General features: G+C 40.5%; 2 protein-coding genes across 13 annotated transcripts in view; one reads left to right on the plus strand and one right to left on the minus strand.

Moving 5' to 3' along the window:
- Window positions 1–12,644, minus strand: part of sept7b (septin 7b) — a 19,173-nt gene extending 6,529 nt beyond the window's left edge. For 2 of the 8 annotated variants that reach the window (XM_024258219.2, XM_024258218.2), the window contains exons 1-7: window positions 11,097–12,191; window positions 10,120–10,222; window positions 6,201–6,307; window positions 5,032–5,132; window positions 4,813–4,947; window positions 893–1,010; window positions 195–287 (exon numbers count right to left, since the gene is read on the minus strand). In XM_024258219.2, the coding sequence (XP_024113987.1) occupies window positions 195–287; window positions 893–1,010; window positions 4,813–4,947; window positions 5,032–5,132; window positions 6,201–6,307; window positions 10,120–10,222; window positions 11,097–11,180 (741 nt within the window). In that variant the 5' untranslated portion in view covers window positions 11,181–12,191. Of the gene's footprint in view, window positions 1–194; window positions 288–892; window positions 1,011–4,812; window positions 4,948–5,031; window positions 5,133–6,200; window positions 6,308–10,119; window positions 10,223–11,096; window positions 12,192–12,298; window positions 12,301–12,420 lie in introns of those variants that run through there. The other 6 variants (XM_024258214.2, XM_024258213.1, XM_024258216.2 and 3 more) reach the window with 6 other exon arrangements.
- nek10 (NIMA-related kinase 10) overlaps window positions 12,437–14,130 on the plus strand; it is a 23,971-nt gene continuing 22,277 nt past the window's right edge. For 2 of the 5 annotated variants that reach the window (XM_024258207.2, XM_024258209.2), the window contains exons 1-4: window positions 12,858–13,130; window positions 13,291–13,393; window positions 13,486–13,546; window positions 13,652–13,785. In XM_024258207.2, coding sequence (XP_024113975.1) covers window positions 13,323–13,393; window positions 13,486–13,546; window positions 13,652–13,785 — 266 coding nt within the window. In that variant the 5' untranslated portion in view covers window positions 12,858–13,130; window positions 13,291–13,322. Of the gene's footprint in view, window positions 12,571–12,850; window positions 13,131–13,290; window positions 13,394–13,485; window positions 13,547–13,651; window positions 13,786–14,130 lie in introns of those variants that run through there. The other 3 variants (XM_024258208.2, XM_024258210.2, XM_036216111.1) reach the window with 3 other exon arrangements.

The raw sequence follows: 14,130 nt of genomic DNA on the forward strand, positions 1-14,130 counted from the left end.
CGTATCGTATCGTATCGTGAGGTACCCAGTGATTCCCAGCCCTAGATGTAATGTTCTAATAATCTGAATTATTTTTTCTTGGCCGCAGAGAAAGGTCGTGAGTTTGGCCATGGCCAACATTTCCTTCACTTTTCTTGCTGGGTGCATGTAAATATATGCAATGACATCAGCTTCAACATAAAAAAAAGGCAAACCTTTATTTTTTTCACGAGCCGGTTCTCCTCCTCGTCGTCCGTCTCTGGAAATTCATAAATCTTAATTTTGTGCTCTTGGATTTCCCGCATGATCTGGACAGAGAGCAGAAGAGTTGTAAATGTCTGACAGCAGAACCAAACGGGAAGTTGGACGGCATCTTTTCATCTGCTTTGGATTCCCGATTTGAATAATGAAATAATCAGAAATGCAGATTTAAGATCAATTTTCTTTCTACAGGTCTTCCATCATCAGAAGAGTTCCACAAGAACATGGTAAAAACAGCAAAAGCAACACTTCCCTGGGTAATGGAAAAGAAAAGAAAAGCAGGTTCAAATCAGAAATCAAATTATGTGTTTTGAGGTTTGAGACGTTAACTGGATGCACATCAAAGTCAAACTGTGTGATTGCATCATATTTGTGATTTCTGAACACAACACTTCAGATCAGAGTGTGTGTTACAGCTCAGATCTGTCTCTGCTCCGTTCAACGTCACAGCATCCAAACGGACCATGTAAACACACAGACAGGAAGTGAGCTGTGTGCTACTTCCTGTCTGCATTAGACGAGCTGCATGAGAAGAGGAGATGGAGCTCATGTCAACAGAGATAATAGGAGCATGTTTTGCTAGCTTTGCTCCGTACGCCGATAACCACAGGAATGTGGGAGTCTTCTGGCTGCAGCTGTGGAAACCACTGACCTGCTTCTTGAACTGCTGGCATTCCTCCGGGGTGAGGGTGTCCGCTTTGGCGATCAGCGGGATGACATTGACTTTCTCATGCAGCCGTTTCATGAATTCGATGTCCAGCGGCTTCAGGCTGCAGACAGACAACCACAGCACGTTTAGAGCAGAGCGTGTAGCTGTTCTGCGCGTAAGCAGCGACTGATGCAGGCGTTCGATCACAGGTCGAGGATAAAATAAGCCGAGCTAAACATAGAAATGTGTGACGCTCCAAACATGTTAGTCATGTCTAAGAAAACGACCTCAGAGTCGTGAGAAAGAGCTTTTCCTGCCCGTTTCTGAGCAGCAAAAGCTACAGAGCTGCTGTTAGCGTTTCAAATTCTGCTTCCATTAACGCCTAAAAGACACATTTAGGTGAAGATCTGTCACAGTTTTAGACATGCTCTAGAACACGTGTCAAAGTCGAGGTCCGGGGGCCGGAATTGGCCCTCCAGATCATTTTATTTTATTGTTATTAATGGCCCGATGTTCTCTTGCGCTTATTTCTAACTTGTATAATTTTAACAAAATATATTTTTATGGAGAGTAAAATATTGAAAGTTAATTAAGGTTCAAGTTGATTTATTCTGGAATAATATTACCGCTCCATTCATAGTAATTTAAAAGGTTGCATTTTTTAAAGTTTTAAAAATGTAGTTTTAGAGTGTTCGATAAATGTTTATCCTGTTTGGCCCGCTGCCTAAGCCGTTTTGGATTTTGACCCCTGTGTGATTGAGTTTAACACCTCTGACTTAAAAACATTTAATTTATTAATTAAAAAAATAATACCTTAAAAAATCTTGAATTTTGATTTCTGAGCCTTAAAAATGTGCTGATTGAAAATTCTCAGTTTCATATTTCATGTCAAAAATTGATTTTTTTTTTCCTGATTTTTTTTTATTCACGATTGTGTTAAAAAGTTATGGTTTTAAAGTTTTAAAAATTGACATTCTTCTTGCTTTTTGGACGATTTTGGCATTTACTAAGATTTTTTTAGGCTGTTTTGGAGTTTAGCTAATATTTAAACGCAAGTTGTTTTGGCTAATTTAGTCCTTTTTCAGTTTTTTTTTTTGCTATTTTAAGGTAACGTTATTTTTTCAGCTACATGCCAGCTGTTTTTTTTTCGTTTTTTAGGCTAATTTGGCATTTAGCAAATTATTTAGCTGTCTATCAGCTTTAGGATTTTCACCTATTAATTTCAGAATCTTCAGCTATCAGCACTAGCCTATTCAGCAGCCAATTTCAGCTATAGCATTCACACTAGCATTATCACAGGTAATGCTATATATCTAGTTCATAATTATGTCCAAAAGTTATGGTTTTACAAATGTAGTTTTAGTGTATTCAATAAATGTTTATCCTGTTTGGCCGCATCCTAAGGTGTGTTTTGGGCCTTGACCCCTTGTGCGACGGCGCTCGACGTCCCTACTCTAAACTAAAGGCACATTTTGAGGTGAAAACGTGTCACGTGACAGTATTTTACGAGGAAAACCAGCACACAGTTCACGGTTCGATGGTGCCTAATGATGGTCCACAGATGAACTGAATCAATACACAAATCAATACAACAAGTAGAACACGGTGGTGGTTGCAGAGCGACTGTTTGCACGGCTTTTTTTCTTTGTTTTATGCAGACTTTTGGGTTTGTTTCATGACAGAAGTCCTAAGGTTTAGTCGTGAGGCGGTTCTCTGTGTGGTTAGAGGAGGAAGCTGTTCTGGTTTTGGCAGCAGGGGGGAGGAGCTTAGTACAGACAGAGTCCAGACGGCTTAAACGAGAGGAAACTTTAAGACGTGAAGGTGGATGTTGAAGCAGCATTTCCGTCTCTCCCGAGCAGATAAGTGGTGCTGGAGACAGAATGCTGACCTCATCACAACAGGAACCTTCTGGAAAAAGACCCCAGAGCCACAAGACGAAGCCACCTTCGACAACATCGACGTAAAAACAAGTTCTCTGCAGGCTGACTTACAGAGCATCAACAGTTTTGATTTAATCACAAGTTTCTGCATCAAACTGGAACAGTGAGGCTTTGTTTACTGTAAAAACAGTTCAGTCCACATGGTTTAGATTTAAACCAGATTTATGATTTGATGACAAACTGGTTTAAAAACTCCTTTGTTTGACTATGAAAACAAAAATCTTAACTTTTGGTTTAAAATAAACTTTATTTAAACTTAAATCATTTGAACTTGTTTTTTTTATAAACTAAGCTTTAGAGAAGAACTCTGAAAACCTGCAGACACACGAGGCTCTTTTAGCGTCCTGTTGAGGCTCTTTGGTTAAAAAAAAAAAAAATAGTTTCTAACTTAATCAGGAAACAAAAAACAAAAAAGCAAATAACTGAAAATTGATTCGACTCATTCACAAACAGTTGAAGAATTTCAGCTGACTTTTGTGTTGTGTACCACAGAAAGTCAGTCAGCACAACAGTTAAGGCGCTCCAGATTATAAAACTGATTTTTGAACAAATGAAAAGATTTTAGGTCCACCTTAAGGTTTGAACAAATTAAAAGATTTTAGGTCCACCTTAAGGTTTGAAGCGACAGTAAAATCAATTACTTAGATTTGATTTAATATTTTTGTTCGTTATATTTACAAATTTCTGACTGAGAAGCACCACAAAACGTAAAATATTGTTTGCTGTCGGGTTTTTGACCTCATTGCTGACATAAACGTTTGCAGTGGTCCTCTGTGATACAGCCTGTCTCTTATTTTGAAAGAAAGTGATGTGAATCCCAGACAAAAGCTATAAACTATTTAATATTTTAAAATCCATGCCATTTTCTCTTTATGTTTAACGTATGACAAAAAACAGTTTTTATCATAATAGTAACAATAACAGAACAGTCTCTTATTTTTCTAGAGGGTAAAGTGAGATTTTGAAGCTCTTATTGGTTTGTGGTCTTTGAGAAATCGACCCGAATGTCTCTTTAGACCTTAAACTATGACACAGCATTAAATACAACAAACTGTAGATGATTAAAAACTTTTCCAGAAGCAGTAAGTGTTAGACATGTTAATGTTCAGCTTTAAAACCTTCTCCTCTTATTTTGTAAACACTGAAAACCAAGACAACAGTTTGTCAAAACATAGATCCATAAACACGTCACAAAAACCAGACCGGCGTAGAACCGGACGCTAGCGTGCCGCCATCATTAAACCTGCATGAAACCCAGCAGGAGCGGCGCCGTCGCTGCAGATCTGCATCCTAACCGAGCTTCATTAGAGCAGACTGACTCAGGGACAGAAGACGACAACATCCTGGAGAAAAGGCGTGTGAACACACCACAGATATGTGCAGCCACACACACACAAAGCACACACACAGCCGGGCATTTGTGAATGTTAAAGGAGGCTTCATGGTAGAATGACGGATCGTTTTGGTTTAACATTTCTTTCCATATAAGGGAAAGAGAGAATCCATTAAGGTCGTCGGTTTAAACACTTTCTGCTCCCAGAATAGCGACCGCGCTGGTGAGAGAAAGGCCGCATCAGCCCGTCTCGACCGTCGACGCTCGGGGGGCAGAGCTGGCGGCTCCAGAAAAACTCCACATTGTAATTAAAATTCCACACGGCCGTGTTTTATGAAATGCTTTTCCTGATCGGGATGGCGAGCCGAGCGTTTTCCCAGCTCCCGACTCCGCTCATTTCACAGCGTTTCACCCCTTTGAGGCGACGTGACTCCGCCTCTCTGTCACTGCAGTTCAGACTCTTGTAAACAGCTGGAAGCTGCAGACCCTGTTACTGTGCAGCAAAGACAGCAGCGGGTCTCGAACCTCCATTCCCTCTGACCTTCGGGGTCCCGCTGACCCCACGTTCCTCTGCTAACCCGTCTTTTGTCCACTTCCTGTGGCAGCATTTCCTGGTTCACCGCTTCACCCTCCTGCTGCAGCAGACTCACCCGTGTCCCGACGGAGCAATGAAGTAGAGACAGCAGTGGATCCGGCTGTCGGGCATCTGTCGTCGGTTGACGCGCGACTCTGCGTTCAGATAATCTTCAAACTTGCTGTCTATGTGGTCGATGACCGGCTGCCAGCTGCACAACACAAACAACAGCGTCAGTTCAGCACAGAACCGAGCACGGCGCTGGAATCCAGCTGGTGACGACGGTCTTCCTCACCAGTTGCTGTTGTCAACTGCATCTCCGAATCCTGGAGTGTCAACTATCGTTAGCAGCAGCTGGACTCCGCCCTCTTTTATTAGCACTTTGGACTCCTCCACCTGAGAGGAGGAAAGGAGGGAGAAGACGTTTGCTTCTTAGAAAATGAAGGAAAGAAGGCAGCAGAGCTGCTGTCAGTGAAAGCCACAGATCACAGACAGAAGGAAACACTCAGAGCTCAACGTGCCAAAACATGTCACCTGAAACGCTGCTGCTGCTGCACTGGAGGCAGACTGCTGTCACTCAAAAGGCAGACGGAGGCCTTTTAGCTTCACAGCCATATTTGGAAACATAAAGATGGGAGCTGACTCATTTCTGACATGACCGTAAAAAACACTCAGCCAGCTCCCCACAAAATCTTCAAATCTCCTCTGCTCATCACAGTCAGGCCGCGTTTGACATGAAGTCTGTGAAGCCGAGCTCCACCTCCAGCAGTCTCCTGGCGTGTCTCTAACTGTTCAGATTTCTTTTAATGGCGTTCACAGCTGCAGCTGAACGCCGTCTGTCTGCTGCTTTTCATGCCTTTCATTTGTGCGGTTCAGCAGGGAGATTCCCGCTGGATATTTCACTGAGGAATGAACGTTTAATCCAAAAACATCGACTGTATAAGAGAAGTGGACTGGGGGACTCCTCCCCCCTGGCTTTTCAAACAATAAGTGGCTCCAAGAAGCCAAAATCCCTTAGACTTCAAGAGAGAAATAAACAGCTGTTCAGCCATTCGGTTGGTCAGAATATCCAACCAATTAAAGGATTTAAACTGGCCAATCGGGTGCCTCAATAAAAAGTAGGCGGAGCCTGGTAGCCTTAACATCCAACATTAAAAACATTTGACAGATTTTGTTTAGCCTGTTGTCAAATGGAGGGGATGCGGCCTTCCAACAAGCTCGCTCCTGATTGGTTGCCATAGAAACGAAGACTCAGAATTATCACTGCTTAGTGTTGTTGTCCGACTCAGATGGAAAGATTGTGGAAAAACGGCGACTGAATTGGCTTCATTCTCATGTACAGTTGATGATCCAAACAGAGACAGGAAAAGTTTGGTTCTTCAACCAGAACCAACATCAGGGCAGACAGAGACCGGACCACCACTGCGTGGGTCAGCAGAACCGCAGACCTTTTACTTCACGCACCTTTACGGTCTTTTTGATTCGATGTGAAGGTCCGGGATATTCTGCTGAGTAAAGGTCCGTAAGAAACAATGAGTTGATCAGTGTCGACTTGCCCAGACCGGATTCACCTGAAAAACCCAACAGAGAAGGAGAAGGTCAGATCAGCATCTCAAGAGGAATTCTTTTATTTCAAGATCTAGAAATATGTGCATAATAATAATTAATAATAAATACGAATTATGTCTATTTTTTGGCACGAACATATGCAAAAATATAAAAAGAACCTAACAACTCTCAAAATTTGATTTCTTTTTTTTTGTGTGACAGAAGCTCAAATAACTTATTTTCAAAATAAAAGACACTCTGTGCCAAACAGGATCATCTCAGTGCAGCTCTGGACAGCTAGTAACCAATGTTGTGCAACATAGGATAAAACATGCTTTAACTCATAAAAGATCTAACTTTTTACTAAAATTTGCTTTGCATATAAAATCTGTTAATTCTGGAGGTAACGTTGATTAAACAAGGATGTAAAACCATCATAGTTTGTCATCTCTGTGCACCTCAGACATCAATTTATACATTTAACTAACCTAAATTTAATTAATGCTAATTAAGTAATCCTTAATTTAAAAAATTGCTATTTTCTTTTTCTTCTTTTTCCGCTCTTTGTCCTCAGCGGTCTTCCACTGCTGGGTTTTGTTATTTTAGTTCGCGATTGGACCTTGGTAGTCTTAGTTTGCAGGCTTTGTTTATTTGTTTTCTTTAGGTAGTTTTGGTTTGGGGGGAGCTGTTGACTCTGATGGTCGACATGGCTGTATCAACAGTCTCCATGACTTATTTCATGTTTGGCCGAGGAGCCACCATGGAGAGATAAAAGAGCCACATGTGGATCTGGAGCCGCAGTTGCAGACTCCTGAGCTAGAGGAAGTCTAACAGTTAATTTGCTGCTTTTCCCTCACAGACAAACTCGTCATATATATGAAGGCTGAACTGATGTGCAGATGTAGAAACAGGTTAGTCGGAGCTCCCGCTGCACTAACCTTTGCCTCACAGTCTGCTCACACCTGCTGAGCTCCTCCACATGCAGCATCTAACCACACACACTATTCTAACGGTGAAACATCTCCTGAACCTTCAATCTGTGGTTCTGCTCGACCGGATCCAGACTCAGACATCTTTTTCTCAGGACTCTGTAGGCCGGGTCTAGATTCTTCTCCCGGCTCAGTCTGGGTTTCCGGTCACCAGAAACCACCTTCTGCTCTTGTGTGTTTCAGAGTTTTTGCTTCAAGCAATGAAACAAATATAGCTGTGACGATTGCCCGGCGTGTTTTTATACGGTGGTTTGTCTGACCTGAGTAACCAAACCACAGTCAGAAGCTCCATTTTAGGATCTAAATCATCACAAAGTCGTTTCACTCTTTTCGCTCTGGACTTTTCTCCATCACAGGTCATAAATCTGTCCCACATACCCGCTTTATTATGCATTTTTCATCCAAGGATAATATTTTAACCTTGTAAAAGAGCATACCGGTGTTATCACAAATGGATTAGCACGACTCTGAGCCTGAGCAGCAGCAGCGGTGCACGGCTTTTACGCTGAAAAGTTGTCCAGTCAAAGGCGACGTTGTCTTTTCAGGGATGAGAGAAATCAATCGGTTTGTTTTTAACAGCTCAAAGGCTGCGGAAACAATGCGGACAATGGCTCTTGTTATGTGCAGCTGACTGGCTGGGGGTCCGGGACACTTCTCAAGCTTGGATGCCCATTGTGCGCCCTGTTTCCAAGCTCCAGTAAAAAGGATCATTAGTGGAAATGACCACTGGCACTGCCTGCCTTGGCCCACAGCCACCGGTCAATACTGACCCGGCGACCATTTACAGCCGAGCTGCAGTCAACTGGTAGAATGTGACTCCAGTGGTGTAACATGTGAGGTATGGAAGCGTGAACTTCAGCTATTTCCTGCTTCGAGCATGCAGGCCCCTGAAAAGAGCCGCTTTGTAACGTGCGAACAGGTTGTTGATCTGGGCTCTATGGATAGACGTGCCAGCCTCTGACGGCGACGCCAACCTCGCTTCCTCCATCTACGGGAACAACGCGCGGCATGTGGGCGCCGCAGGGACATGTGGGCCTGAAGCTAATCAGAGCCAAGAACAGCTGAATATTATGTGAGAGCATGTGAAAACAAAGACAATCCTCAGAGGAGCCTCTCCACTGTCCTCACCGGAGTTCCACTTGGAAGCAAAAATTCTAAAAATGCAGAAAAGGTTCAAGGACTTTGTCTCTAATAGGACTACCACGATTAGACGACTAATCAACGACTAATCTACTATTAAAATAGTCGACGACTAATTTAATAATCGACTTTATATTATATGGAGTCAGAGTGTAGTAAAGCTGAACAAAGCTATGAGCGTTCAGCACAAAAAAAATCACTTTTTTATATTTGAGACAATGAGACCAAAACATTTTCTTTTGTGAAAAATAGTTCTTCGTTTCAGATGCGAACCTCATTTAATTGTGTGAGTGCTTAGTAAGCATCCACGCTATAGTGATTCTCCTGCTCCTTTCTGTGAGTTTTTGGCACGTAAAAACTCAATCACATTTTCAGTGATTTCAGCAATCTTGATATTAAAACGTTTAGCTCGTTCAGGACTATACTGCTTGTATTTTTTGGTATTCATAAACTTTATAGTTTCTGAAATTATGAAAATAGGCCCATAGGAAATGAATGAGAACGTCTTCCAATTTCTTAATTTATTTAGCAACAAACCTTTAGATATATTAATGGGATATGTTTTTTTTTTCATTTAGCAACATGCTAACGTTTTTGATTAATTTAGTTTACTAAGGAATTTTAGGCTGATTTTAAGTTAAGCTAGTATTTAAGCAACAAGCTAGCTTTTTTTGGCTAATTTGCCATCTACTGAGGTTTTTTGAGCTAATTTGGAATTTAGCTAATATTTAAGCAACAATTTTACTACAATTTGTTCAGAAATTTTGGTCAACTTTAGCGCTCTTTCATGGTCCTTCAACAAATTTTCCAGTCCTTAAGTAAATTCAACATTTTGAAAATACATTTTGCATTTTCAGTAAATCCCTGCAGGAGTTAAAGTAAATTGCTTTGCCATTTTCATCAAAAAGCTTCAGCATCTTCAGCAACTACTTCCATCAAAATGCATTCATACTAACATTATCATTGGTATGCAACTTTTCTAGTTTAATCTTGTTTAAATACCAGAAACTAATGAAGGACAGCTGCTGCACGATTCATTAAAAGTTTAATAAACTATCATTTTCATTGTCTTTACTTTTAGTTAGTCTAAGGCTAATAATGGTTAAGATGTTTGCTTTATATCCACTTTGCACATGACCCGATCAGTCAACTAATCAAAAAAAAAAAAAAAAAAATGTGTGATTAATCGACTATTAAAATAGTTTGTGGCAGCCTTAGTCTCTATCCTGTCAGCTCAGAGGGAAACAGTTTTCATGATTAATAATATGGAATAAAAATAGTTAACAGTAATGGGTTACTTTGGTAGAACCTGCCACAGAAAGGACTGCTTTCCCTCCAAACAAAGTCTGACCAGCCAAGAGGAATCCTGGCCCGCAGTCAACAGTCACAACCCAAGCACTTAAAAAAAAATCTGTCTTCTTGGGTGAAGTTTGACACAAATCCAAACCAAATGTTTCTCTTCCTTCACACAGAGCCTGACACTGATCTAAAATGTGGAGGAGAAGCGGGACAACGCAGAGCTCTGAGTCAGCGATTACCACCACAAAGCTGGGGGCTTGTCCCCAGTGTGTAAATATGGCTTTTGCACACACACTCACACAAAAACAAACCACACGGAAGATCTCTAAATGCCAACCGCAGGGAACACAATGAAAGGATTCAAGCAAAACACAGCACATGGAAAGCAAAGCAGCGGGAGCTCTTACCCACGACCATCAGGGTGAACTCGAAGCCTCTCTTCACAGACTTCCTGTAGACCTGATTTGGGAGGCTTGCGAAGCCGACATAGCCTTCAAGGTTCTTCTGTTGCTGCAAAAAAGATTTTTTAAATAGAAATCACAACTGAATCTATTCTATAATGCAGGGGTGTCAAACTCAAATCACACAGGGAACCAAAATCCAAAACACACCTTAGATCGCGGCCGAACCGGATAAACATTTATTGAACAGTCTAAAACTAGTGGGAATGCTGTAAGCTGAATTTGGCTGCTGAAGATGCTAAAATTTATAGCTAAAAACACTGATACCCAGCAGCTAAATGCCAAATTAGCTGAAAAAAAAACAAACAAAAAAAAATTAGGTTAGCCAAAACAGGTAGCATGTAAATGTTAGCCTAACTCAAAAACAGCCTAATTAAAAAAAATAAAAAATAAAAAAAAACTAAATAAGCAAAAACTGCTAGCATGTAGCTAAAATATCAGATAAACTCTAAATAACCTAAATCTTAGTAAAGGGCAAAATAGTCAAAAAAGCTATCAGAATGCCAATTTTTAAAACCGTACCTTTTTAATATAATTATGAATAATAAAAAGGCAGGAATATTATTTCAGAATAAACCAATTTAAATCTTCAATAGATTTTAATATTTTACCCTCCATAAAAATATATTTTGTCAAGATTATACAAGTTAGAAATAATCTTGCCATTAATAACAATAAAATAAAATTAAACTGGAGGGCCGAAAATAATTACCCAGAGGGCCAGATCCGGCCCCCGGGCCATGACTTTGACACATGCTGTAAAGCTTTCTACCCCAGCAAAGAATTTTTTGAGAATCTTCTGACCACCTGTGCTACGATAAGATGTTTTTTTTCCCCCTAATATTCATCAAGTTACACACATTTATCTAAAACAAGACTTATAAACGAGTAGAACAGTCAATTAAAATAATTTCATTACTCACTGCTGTATTGTGTCGATCAAAATCCAGAGATCCAGTAATCCCATGGTCACAAAAATTCAGAAAAGACAACAAGAAATCAATCATTTCATATTAACTCCAGCATTTTCATTCTTAAACACATATTTTTTTTAGTAATAAAGCCTGAGAAACGGATCCAGCATCTTCAAGAGGACACTGTTGTGGGTCTTTTCCTCCACTTTTATTATAAGAAAAAGCGAGAGTTCATCCGCAGTTGGAGCAGTTTTTAAAGCCTGTGGCTGGAAGAGTATTTCTGCTTCCTTTGCCACAGCATCTTCTGCCTGCCAACACCGGCCCACATGCCAGATACGCTGATTCTCCCTCAGGGTATGCAGTTTAACTGTAGTAGGAGCATGCAGATCTTTATGAAAAACTTCCACTATGTCCCGTTTCTAAATCTACACCAAACACTTTATATTGTGTCCTATCAAAACAAAAGACGACCAGTTCCTTTTCACAGTTGTGTGTTTCCTTTCCACTGACTGTAAAAAATCAGCTAAAGGAAGTGGTAACAGGTGACTGATTTTACCAGAAACTTTATGCAAATTTAAAACGTTTAAAAAAAATCAGCGTCTTAGTTGAGGAAGAGAATGGTTTAACACTCAGATTTAGAGGTCACAATCAGAATCCGAGTCAAAACACGATCTGTGAGCAACCAGATCCAATCTAATCCAGATTAGACAGACTCCTTATGTCTAACCTGTGCAGTCTCAAGTCTGCCTTTTGACTGCCTGGCCAAAAATTTACAGCCACGAGAGGCTAGAAGAACTCACAGAAACTGGAAACGAAATGAGACAAAAGAACGTCACAGAATAGAAGCTTATTTTGGGGCCAATGATCAAAAACAATCGTTTCCTGCCATTTCCTTGCAACCACAAACACAAAAATTAGCTTGAATCTGCACACTTTAATCCGACATACGGCAATAATTAAGCTAGTTATCAAATGATTGCTTTTTAGGGGCTGGTTCCCAAAGGAAAACAAAAAAGGCGCGTTAGCAAAGTTGAGTTTTACTGCAGCTAACAGAAACCACTCATAAAACCAACAGAAGCGTTAAGTGAAATACTTTGCTAAAGAGCTAACGACAGGAAATGACACTCCCGTTAGGTTTGCTAACGAGCACAAGCTAACAGCTAGCTAGCCGTCCAGCTGGAGGCGGACTGGGCGTTGGTTGCTCCGACAACTGCTGAAGCTAATCAGCAGCAAATGTTCTGGAAAAAAATCCCCGTCCGCGTTAGCTAAAACCCGGTGAAAAAGAAAGCGTCTCGCGCGGAGCTGTAACGACGGCTAACGGCGGCAACCTCACCCATTACGATAACTCTCCCCGCCGCCTCAGACGCCGATCATTCACAAACCGACATTCCCCCTTCTCGCTACTTTTCCTCGACTTACTCACAATGAGGCACGCAACGTCACCCACACTCGACGTCGCTACGCTGAAGAATTTACGCAACACGTATGTGAATCTCGAGCAATGTAGTCCCGCGATACATCAAAATGTAATTTAGTGGCGGCTTGTTCTCGCGATAGTTGAAGGCAACAGCCGTTACTCCGAAACTTCATGTAAAAATACATTTATTTGATAAATTTTGAGTTTTTAAAAGCTAAAAATGACTTGTATATACTCCATACATAATCTACATGATCAGAAATGTGTCAGTACACTAATAAATTACGTTTTAACCATAACTTTGACAAAAATGTTTTGTGTATGTAATGTGTAGTTGAATTCACTGTATGTTTCTCAAATATTTAACAGTTTTTAGTTCATTATTAGTCAAAGCAAGGTCACTGACAGCGAGTGGCGCTTGTTGTAACCATAGCAACAGAGGTGGCACAACACTACTCTCCAGGATTGGTTAGGAAAGGAACGAAAATGAAGATTGCGTCCTTTTATTTGCCAATCGTTTGCATTGCGCAGGACAAGCTCGTTAACTCTGGATTCCTGAAAGACGATAATTAATGGATCGACATTTAGATGACTTTACATTTGACCACAAATGGAAAAAAATAAGGGTAAGACTTCACATCTAGGTCTTTGGCAACACATTGCAATCCTCCAGTTTTTATGGACCTTAATAAAAATGCTTATTTTGTTTCTCTTTATTCCGTGGGCTTTTTAAATAAACAATTAAGTATGATAAACATAATAAATATGTGCTTTATTTTTCTACAGACCCATTGAGGAAACACCAGTAATCTATAAAAATGTCCAACCTGAGCCCTAAGGTGAGACCAGGAAACAAAGTCCCCCTCAAACCTGCAGGAACTCCCAGCAGGTAAAGTGTGCGAGCTCGCCCTCATCTGATAAGCAGCTCTTGCACAATTCAAATACATTTTAAGTGATGCAGTTGATAAGCCTGTTTTCTAGGGCGTCAAGCGATCTCAGGAGGCTCCAGTCCCTGCTTGCAAAAAACAGCCCCAGACAGGAGGTGAAGAACAACACACGTCTAGACGATTTGACAGCCTACCACACCAGATTACATTTCTTCACACCTAGCAGCCCGTATGTTGCACACTTGGACTTTGTGTTGCAGGTGCAAGACCTGAGTCATGGTGAAGGCGGCAGCAGCAAGGCCGTCAGGTCCACACCTTCTCCAAAACCCAGCAGTAGAAGAGTCCGGACTGAGAGAAGCATCAGCAGCGAAGCAGCTGAACTGGAAAGATTCAGGTTTGTCCCCCTTAAAGATTCATAAAGGTGGTTTAAAAAACATTTCCTTTCTTTTTATTTCATAATAAGTCAGTTAGGCACAATCACTAAATATGAGATATTATTCATTAAACATATTTTTAATATGATGCACATAAAAATAAATAAATAATATAAAATAGCATAATTGTAAATAAATACAAAGGAAAAAAGGCACTAGACTGAATAATTATCTAAAAGATTCATTGCATTTTTATTTTTTAGTCTTTGAAAGGATTGACATAAAACATTCAAATCATTTATGAAAATCAGAATATATTACTTGCACTAAAGCATTTTCCAACCTTCACTATAATATTTTACGAA

The sequence above is a fragment of the Oryzias melastigma genome, linkage group LG16 (assembly GCF_002922805.2).
Source record: "Oryzias melastigma strain HK-1 linkage group LG16, ASM292280v2, whole genome shotgun sequence".
NCBI lineage: Eukaryota > Metazoa > Chordata > Actinopteri > Beloniformes > Adrianichthyidae > Oryzias > Oryzias melastigma.